General features: G+C 66.3%; 2 protein-coding genes across 2 annotated transcripts in view; one reads left to right on the top strand and one right to left on the bottom strand.

The window, feature by feature from the left end:
• Nucleotides 1–2,642: 2,642 nt before the first annotated feature.
• On the bottom strand, nt 2,643–4,049 carry EMIHUDRAFT_424576 (hypothetical protein; the record flags this gene model as incomplete). The annotated part of the gene is made up of 2 exons (XM_005774937.1): nt 2,643–3,514; nt 3,688–4,049. Coding segments are annotated over 2 exons (1,058 nt in total), but the record flags the coding sequence as incomplete, so codon positions are not given.
• A 4,268-nt stretch (nt 4,050–8,317) lies between these two features.
• Nucleotides 8,318–8,946, top strand: part of EMIHUDRAFT_458124 (hypothetical protein) — a 2,490-nt gene continuing 1,861 nt past the window's right edge. The window contains exons 1-2 of the mRNA XM_005774936.1: nt 8,318–8,755; nt 8,906–8,946. Of these exons, the coding sequence (XP_005774993.1) occupies nt 8,363–8,755; nt 8,906–8,946 (434 nt within the window). The 5' untranslated portion in view covers nt 8,318–8,362. The remainder of the gene's footprint in view (nt 8,756–8,905) is intronic.

The following is an 8,946-nucleotide window of genomic DNA, read 5'->3' as shown; positions in this document are numbered from 1 at the left end:
ACGCATCGTCGTGGTCAACGAGGCCGACCGCGAGGGGAAAGGTCGTCTGCATCGCCTGCGTCGCCTGCATCGCCACCCTCGTTCCCACAGGCCTCACTTGGAAGACCCCCTCCGCAAGGGATAGGGGCGGTGGCGGCGGCAAGAGCGCCGTCGCATCGGGCACAGCGATCGAAGGGAGAAGGCTGTCAGAGCCGTGCGAGAAGTAGGCGAAAGCCCCTCCGCTCGCGATGAGGCAGACGAAGACGGTGCAGAGCATGTTGCGCCAGCAGAACTTGGGCCAGGAGGAAAAGCCGGAGGCGGAGACGGAGCCCTCCGGCGTGGCGGTCGTGGTCTTCTCGACCGTCGCGGTCTCATCGTCCGTCGCGCCCTGAACAGGGGGCGTGGGAGTCAGACTGGCTGTGAGCTACGGGCAAAAGGGAACCCGGCGTATGCAGGCGGCGAGCACCGAGTCTGTGGTCGACGGCGTGGAGCTGCGGGGCGCCTTGCCGATGCCACCGACAGACTCGGGCGAGACAGACTCGAACTGCGGCGCCTCGTTCTCGTCCTCGTCGGTCTCCGCCTTGACGTTCGTCTCGACGTCGTCGAGCAGAGCGTACTTGTTGGAGACCTTCGTGGACGTGACCTCGCCCTTGCGCTCTGTCTTGTTGCGCGAGGTCGAGACGATCCAGTCGTCGCCCTACGCATCGAACGCGGGATGGGGTCCGTCAGTGGGTCCGCACAGACGCACGGCACAGAATGCGGCGCTCGCCGCCGGGGCGGGCTCCTCCTCCGGAAACTCCTTGATCGACGGCAGCGTCTCGCCGCAAACCGCCGCCTGCTTGAGAGCCGTGTCGATCTTGATGACCGGCTTGAGCGCCGGGTCGTTCTTGATGACGCCGTTGGGGACCGTCGGTGGGCCGGTCGGGCGCGTAAACTTGGACCAGAAGACGGCGTGCGGCCCCTGCTCGTGGGTGGCGAACATGGCCTTGGCCTTGTCCGAGTCGACCGGGCCCGCGTCGGGCGCCTTTTCCGCGGCCGGGTCCGTCTTGAGGACGTCCTCCGTGCCACACTTTGCCACGGAGATGTCCTTGACGCTCTTGACGCCGCACGCCTGTGGGCGAGGGAGAGTACGCGCAGGCTTTCGGAGACGGGAGAGGGACGATAACGATCCTGGCGAGCGCACGCGCACCTTCGCTCCGAGGAGCGAAGGCGACACCGACTCGGAGATGACGATCGTGATGCGGCCGTCGTCAGCCGGCACGATTCCGACCTTCGCGAAGGACTTCATCGGCGAAGACTCGCCCGCGACGTTGCCGCCGCCCGCGTCAATGCCGTCCTTGAGCGGGCCGGGCTCGCCCTCGGGCGGGACGTTGCCGGTGCCGGTGCTGGCGGTGCCGGTGCCGGTGTCGATGCCATCCTTGAGCGAGACGGGCTCGGAGGGGATGCCGACGGCGTTGCCTCCGCCAGAGTCGACGACGGCCGTGTTGTCCGCCAGAGACGCCTGTCAGCCACAGAACGCGAGAGGGTCGTCTTGCAGGGAAGGCGCAGCGTTGCGTGCGTTGCAGCGGTGCGCGTGTGCATACCCCCTCCCTCAGCCACTGCAAATTAACGCACACCTGCTTGTCAGCAAGCGGCGGCGGAGGAGAGAGCTTGAGCACGAGCTTGTCACCGGCGGCCGGCACGAACTCGAGTTTGAGCATGTTGATCGAATGAATTCCTGCAGAGAGGCAAGAAGCGGTTGAAGGTGGTGTCCCCGATGGGAGGTGCAGGCCAGCGCTCGAGTGGCCCTCGCGGCTGCGGACACAGAGTGGCACTCTCTAGATGTAGCAGAGATGCGAGCAGGCGGTGCGAGCAGGCGGTGCGAGTACCCGCGTAAGAGAGGGAGGGCGTCGGACGGGTTCGCGCGGGACAAGGGTGTGGAATGGGCAGCAGCGGACGCGTCTCGCGGCCTCCTCCATGGCAGCGGCTGTACCTGCGAGCGGGAGTAGGCAGGCGGTGCGACGCCGAGGGGGGTGCAGCCGCTCGCGCCGCGAGCGAGGGCGCATCGCATGGTAGGGGTGGTGAGGGGGCGGCGGGTTCCGTGAGCAATAGGCGTCGCGGGGGTCTAGGCGTGCAGCTCGCGGCTGTATAGTCGGGCGCAATGCGGCGCGGCAAGCGCGAGCGGACGAGGATAGTGCTCGCTTGCCTTACGACTCGCTCTCCGCGTAGACGTGCAAAAGCGCCCGCGTAGATTGTTGCACATCTCAGTCACCGTTCACAGTTGTGCGGTGAATGGCGCCTCCTTGTGGATGTCAGGCAAAGGCCGCCGGGGAAAAGAATTAGGTGCCCTGTAGGCTTGGCTGCAAAGGGGATTTTTGTTGTGCCGACTTCGATCTTCGTGTGTGCTCCGCTTCTGAGAGAGAGATTTTGAGACATGAGAGAGAGAGAGAGACAGACAGACAGAGAGAGAGAGAGAGAGAGAGAGAGAGAGAGAGAGAGAGAGAGAGAGAGAGAGCCGAGATAGAAAGAGAGAGATTTTGAGTGAGACGGTTTAGAGAGAGAGAGAGAGAGAGAGAGAGAGAGAGAGAGAGAGAGAGAGAGAGAGAGAGAGAGAGAGAGAGAGAGAGAGAGAGAGAGGGAGGGAGGGAGGGAGTACATTTCTTTCTAATTTTATTTCGCCTTCGAGCTGTGCTTAAAAGTTAAATCTCTCTACAACCTCCAATCCCCGTCCTTGCTTGCGTCCCCCCATGCCGGTGTGTCCAGTCGCTGGCCAGCCTCTTCTAAACCAACACTCCCGTTTCCCAAGAAAAGAAAAGTCCAAGCCTTCCTCGATTTCCGCGAGCGGCGTCTCACAAAAAGCCTAGCCGTCCCGGCGCAAGAAAAGCCTTGCCGCCGAGCTGTCGTTCCTTCTGCAGGCCGCGTGCAGCGACGCGCGAGTCCTGGCGGCGCAGCCGCCCCGCCGTGCGGACCATGGCCAACCAGCCCGTCGACGCGCCCGACGACGTGACCTCAGCCGGTAAGTGTCGAGAGCGCCCCCCGGCCAAAAGTCGACGATCCTCGCTCGCCGCCTCGCCCCTTCCGGCGGCGCGGCGGCGCCCGCGACGGGCGGCTCGCCCCACGGCGCACCCCGCCGCCGTAGGTACTCGAGGTGCTCGCCCTCCAACGACGCCGCGGGGGCGGAGGGCCGCGACCCGCTGGGCCGGCTGCCGCCCCCGCGCCTGCCGCCCCCGCGCCGCCCCCGCGCCGCCGTCGGCGGCGTCCAGCGCAAGCGCCGCCGCCGCGTCGCGCGCCGCGCGGGCAGCCTCGACGGACCAGAAGCCGTGCTCGTCGTACCCGGCGTCCCACACGCCCAGCGAAGGGCTGAGTGCCGTCGCGAGACCTCGGCACGCCTGCGCACGCCTGCGCACGCGGCAGAGCGACAGCAGCACCACCCTCGTCGGGCGCCCACGAAGCGTACTCGCGGGTCGCCGCTCCGTCGACCGAAGGCCGAGACACTTGCTCCGACGCCACCCCGCCCCCGCCCCGCCGGTCCGGCACCGATATCTCGGAGGACGACCTAAGGAAGAGCGTGGCGGCGCGTCGCCGGGGGACGGCGCGCTCGTGCTCTCGCCGCGAGATCGAGGGAGGGGGGGGGGGGGGCTGCGCCGCGGAAGAGCGCCGGGGCGAGGGGTGCGTGTGCGCCGCCCGCGGAAGAGCGCGCGGGTGAGGGGGGGGGGGGTGCGCGCGCGCCGTCCTGCAGCGTCGCCGGCCGCAGGCCAAGGAGCTCGGCTCCTCGAGAGCACCGACGGACGACGATCGGCTCCTCAGCAGTGGGACGCCGAGCTGGAGGCTCGGCCCGGAGCTCGCGCGGGCACGTGGAGCTTTCCGCTCGGGCCAGCAGGAAACGGGCGCCCCGCACAGCGACGCCCGCCGTAGAGTGCCGAGAGCTCGGCTCGACGCGAGCGCCGAGGAAAAGCGATCGGCTCCGCAGCAGTGGGAAACCGAGCTGGAGGCTCGGGCGGGAGCTCGCGCGAGCACATAGCGAGGTGCGTGCGCGGCGGCGTGACACAGGTGAGCGGGCAGCTGGCGCACATTTCGACTGTGGGAGCTGCCAGGAGTTTGCTCTCTCCGTTCACACCCCTTTGCAGAATTTTATTTCCTTTTTTGGCGCCTAAAACCACAGTCCGAGCCCGAAGGAGAATCCCACCCGTATCCAACAAAAGTATTCCGTAGCTGTAAAATCTCTCTCTCTAGCTCGATCGAGGGGAGATCTTAGAGAGAGAGATTTTAGAAAACCTAGAGAGTCGGGATTTCTTCTTGTTGGAGATCTTCCGGACAGGAACGGCGCAGCCACCAGAGACAGTACCAGACGACCTGTCACGACACACGGCAGCAGGAGGGACGCAGCTGGATGGAAGTGACGACGAAAGCGATGACGACTTTGACAGCGCCTGGGAGAAATTAACTTCGACTGGCCAGCAGGGCGGGGACGAAGGCGGATCCGAACGCAATAACACCCCAGCAAGCGCGGACGGCTTTCGCGAGACACTGCGAAAAGATAGACGTGACCAAGGAGGAGCTAGCGTGGAACTTTGGATGCATATCGGCAAGCCAAAATAACGAGCCAGAGGCTGTCCTGGTGCGTGAGCTAATCCTAAGCAACAAACAATAAACGACTGTACCAGCATAGTCGAGCCGCGTTGATGAAGCAGACAAGCAGTCTGTCTCGAGAGTCAGGTCTCGGGCATTGCCGTGTTCCAACCTCCTCGTCGCCACGCTCGCAGCCTGCCCCACAGCTCGTTTGTTGTTGTCACAGCTCCCCCAAATAGTTCCGCCGAAATCCGAGTCGCCGTGCGAGAGGAGACTGGGGTGTGTGTGAGAGAGTGGCGCCTCATGTGTGTGTATGTGCGTGCAGACAACGTTGCGCGAGCGATGGAGATCTGCTATCTGCCCGGTAGATGGATGTGGTGGGCACTCCTTTTGGCTTTATTTTACGAATAGTTAGAGGCTGCGCAGGCCGTCTCCCGTTTGCATGTTTGCATAAAAAACGCCCCGCGCGCTGCGCGCGCCGGGCCCGGGGGCGGGGCTCTCCCCGCAAACCCCAATATGCAATATGTGTCTCTCACAACATGTGCATGTGCTTCACCCTCTTTCACCTTGAGTACATCTAGGCGCCCTGGTTCGACGTGTCTCAGGATAAACGGCCAACTAGGGCAGGGAACCCCCAGCGACGCTAGTGTGGAGCCTGCTTAGTACGCGATCCCGCAGCCGGCAGGGCAGGGGGTGTGGATCCTAGAGCTCTAAGGGGGGATAGACGCCGCTCGTCGCGGCACCATCGTGCCCGGCCTGGGCGAAGCATCGTCGCGGGCGCCAGCCGCAGTTCGACGGCAAGCCGTGCGAGCCTGCCGAGGAGGAAGACATGTGGCTGTGCCTGGCCGACGGCCGCGCGCGCAGCACCGCCGACCTGAAGCGCCTGGCGACAGCCGCTCGGGTGCGAGCGAAACGAGCAGGAGATGCAGCCGCCGCGAACACGCGCGATCGGCAGGCGCGCGACCAGCGCCGCCGGCAGCGTGAGCAGCACGACCGGCGCGCAGCGCCGGCGGTCGCCACAACTGACCGCCCTGCGGCCCCTGCGCAGGCGTACCACAGGCGTCGCTCAAAAAGCGACGCCGGGTGTGGGCTGCTCCCTTGACCCGTCACCCGCCGCGCCCTCGCCCGGCCGCCTCACCGCTCACGGAGCGTGCTCGCCGCCGCCGCCACGCGTCCCGCGCCGCCACGCATGCCCCTTGCCCTGACGCGCGCTCTGTGCAGCGGCGCAGAGCGCGCGTCCCTGGCACAGACGGAGCAGCGGCCGCGCCAGCGGTCGCTGCTCCGCCCCCCCGTCGCGCGCGCCGCGCGCGCGCTGCCGCCGCCGCCGCCGCCGCCGCCCCCTCCTCGCCGTCTTCCCCACCCTACCCTCTGTTGCGCGCGCCGCGCAGCCGCGCTGCGCGCCCCCGCCCCCGCCCCCGCCCCCGCTCCCAAGCGCCCCTTCCCCGGTAGGTGTGCGGAGAAAGTAGAACCAATCGAGAGGTGGCAGAAGCCGCCGTGTGTGACACATATTGCGGCACGTGAGAGTGAGACAGAGCCCCGGCAGCGGCCAGCGCGCGCGCGCAGCGGCCAGCGCAACAGGCGTTTCAAACAGCAAACGGGACGGCCTGCGCAGCCTCTAACTATTTAGAAAAGGAGTTGCGGTGTTGATCGCCGCGGGAGCCCTCTTATATTCTTCCTCCGACGACCTTGCTCAACTCTGGAGTGGCGTCGAGAGCAACAAGTCCAAGCGGTGCATGTGGGCCCCCGACCCGCGCTCGCTCGACGCGGTGCGCGACCGCACGGATGTCAAGGGCACGCCGGACTCCGCAGACGGCGTCCTTCGCGGTATTCGCGTGCTCGGGGCGTACCTCGGGGACAAGGCGTGGTGCCGTGACAAACTCGTCAAGCGCGTCCGCAAGGCGCTGGAGCCGCTCTCGGGCATCATGGCGCTGCGCGACACCAAAACGATCCACACCGCGCAGCAGCTCGCCCAGGTGCTCCTCCGCTTCTGCAGCAACACCACGCTCACCTTCTTCCTTCGCACTATGCCGCCGTCGGTGACCCAGGACGCCGCGCGCGAGCACGACCGCCTGATGGAGGAGGCGCTCTACACCCTCGTGGGTGGCGCGCGGGTCGGACGCAACAGCCCACGGTGGCGGGTCGCTGTTCAGCAGGCCCGACTTCCGGTCAGGATGGGCGGTATGGGCCTGACCAGTGCCATGGACATCCGTGAGGCGGCGTGGGTCGGCACGTGGGCCCTCGTCACGCGGCCGATACGCGAGCTGCACGAGCCATTCCGCGACCTCGATGTGGCCCTCGCGCCGGGAGAGCGCTTCGACGAGCTTCGGGAGGCTCACAAACGCCTCCGCGCCGTTCGCGACGCGGTCGGCAAGACGTGGCGCGAGTGGGACGGGCGCACGCTATACCAAGACGTCGTCGGGCCCTTCCAGGAGACCAAGGCGGTGCCACGGCGCCGCTACCACCCGCCCAAACTTACGCCGGCGGCGGAGCTGCTGGATCTTTCGGAGTTCTCGTCTACCAGCGAGTTCTTACAGCAGGCGCAGCGGCGGTACACCGTCGGCGTACACCATCGCAACTGGCTCGCCCTCGCCGACGCCTTCGTCAGCGAGGCATCCCGGCAGGGCGGCCGCTACAAGACTGGCAGGTGCAAGAACCACAAGTGCTGGCGCGAGGCGATTCGGTTCGTCGCAGTCAGCCAGGAGGGGGCTGGCGCCTTCCTGAATGCGATCCCCATGCGGGATGATATGAAGATGGAGACGTGGGCGATGCGCATGACAGTTCAGCGCCGCCTCGGCCTCCCGCTCGATGTTGCCTGCCAGGCGGTGGAGGCGGGCAAGAAGGCGCCAAACGGCAAGCCGCACGAAGAACTCGGCGATGCCGCAATGGTCAACCCGCGTGCGAAGCACGCGACACGACACAAATACCTGCTCAAACGACTCGTCAAGACCCTTCGCTCGGCGTGGGGCATGCTCATCGAGATGGAGCCGACTGCACACCTCAGTTACAGTAACCCAAAACAACCTGACGTGGCGGCGGCGAACATCGGCAAAGGGCATGTGCGCCTCGTTGGCGACTTGAAACTGACGAGCTCGCTTGCGTGCAAGGGTGGCGATCGGCTCGGCTGGAAGGGGGCTTTTGTCGCCTTCGGCAACACCGAGCGGGCGCTGCTCGACTTAGTGTTAGGGCATGCTGCATGGCCGCGGCCGGGAGGGGGGGGGGAGGGGGGGAGGGAGGCGGAGGATGCAGAGGCGGAGGCGGCGGCGGCGGAAGAGGAGGAGGGGGAGAGTGAGGGGGAGGCGGAGGCGGGGGCACCTGTGACGGCCCGCTACGAGAAGGGCGAATACCGGTTCGCGCGGGAGAAGAATTGCGACCTGCGTTTGCTCGACTTCGAGACGTTCGGCGGCTTCGGGGACGGCGTCCGCAGAATTCTTCGGCAGGCGGCGGACCAGCTGAGTAACAAACTTTCGCACGCTCAGCACCTCGATGAGGTCACATGGACCACCAAGAACTGGCACGGGCTGCAGATGCAGCGCTTGTCTGTCGTTCTCCACACCGCCGTGGCGTGGCAGACGGTGAACGAGCTAGCGTGCGGGGACAGCGGCATTGTGCACGGAGCTAAGTGCATTGCCGTTCTTAACGGAGTCGCTTAGGCGGCTCCGGTGGTGTGCCGGTGATAGTACTAGCACGCGCCAGTTCGCACCTGTGTCGAGCCTGTCTGCTGTGAGAGAGAGTTGTCTTGTTTAAATTCTTCCTCGTTGAATTCTTCTCCGAGTTGGCGTTCGCGCCGTTGCTCGACCCGCGCTGGCCGTTGTAGCAGTCCCAAAGCGCTCCAACGATGGCCAACTTCCTCAACCCAAGCGCCGGCGGGCAGGGCCGCTCGGGCCAGGCCCGCGACATGCTGCGCGGCATGGCCAACCCCAGCTCCGTCGGCGGCGGCGAGCCGAGCGGCAAGAGCGACATGGACCGGCTGAATGACGCGGCGATGAAAATCACGCAGAACGCGGCGGAGCGGAACCTGCGCGCGGACATGGAGGCGGAGGCGGCGGAGGCGGCGGCGGCGGAGGAGGCGCGGCGGATAGCCAGCCACAGGGAGATTGAGGTGGAGGAGGAGGTCGCCGAAGGAGACGACGACGAGTGGGACGACGACGACGAGATGCAGTCGCTGCAGGAGAAGCGTTTGGCGGCGCTCAAGGCGCGCTTCAACGCGGAGAAGCAGCACGCGGCGCAGGCAGCAACCCGCACCTTCCCAGCCCTCTCTCCTCGCCCTCTTTCCCTCTCACCCTCGCCCGGGCGCGTGTGTGCCTCGCCGCGAGCGAATCCGGTCGCTCCGCCCCGCCGCCCAAAGCGACGCAAACCGAGCTCGTGGCCCACTGCGCAGGGGCACGGCGAGTACCGCGAGATCGGCGAGGAGGACTTCCT

Source organism: Emiliania huxleyi, assembly GCF_000372725.1.
Source record: "Emiliania huxleyi CCMP1516 unplaced genomic scaffold EMIHUscaffold_303, whole genome shotgun sequence".
Classification (NCBI taxonomy): Eukaryota; Haptophyta; order Isochrysidales; family Noelaerhabdaceae; genus Emiliania; species Emiliania huxleyi.
The sequence above is the reverse complement of the archived record's forward strand: the minus strand, read 5'-3'. Positions and strand labels throughout refer to the sequence as shown.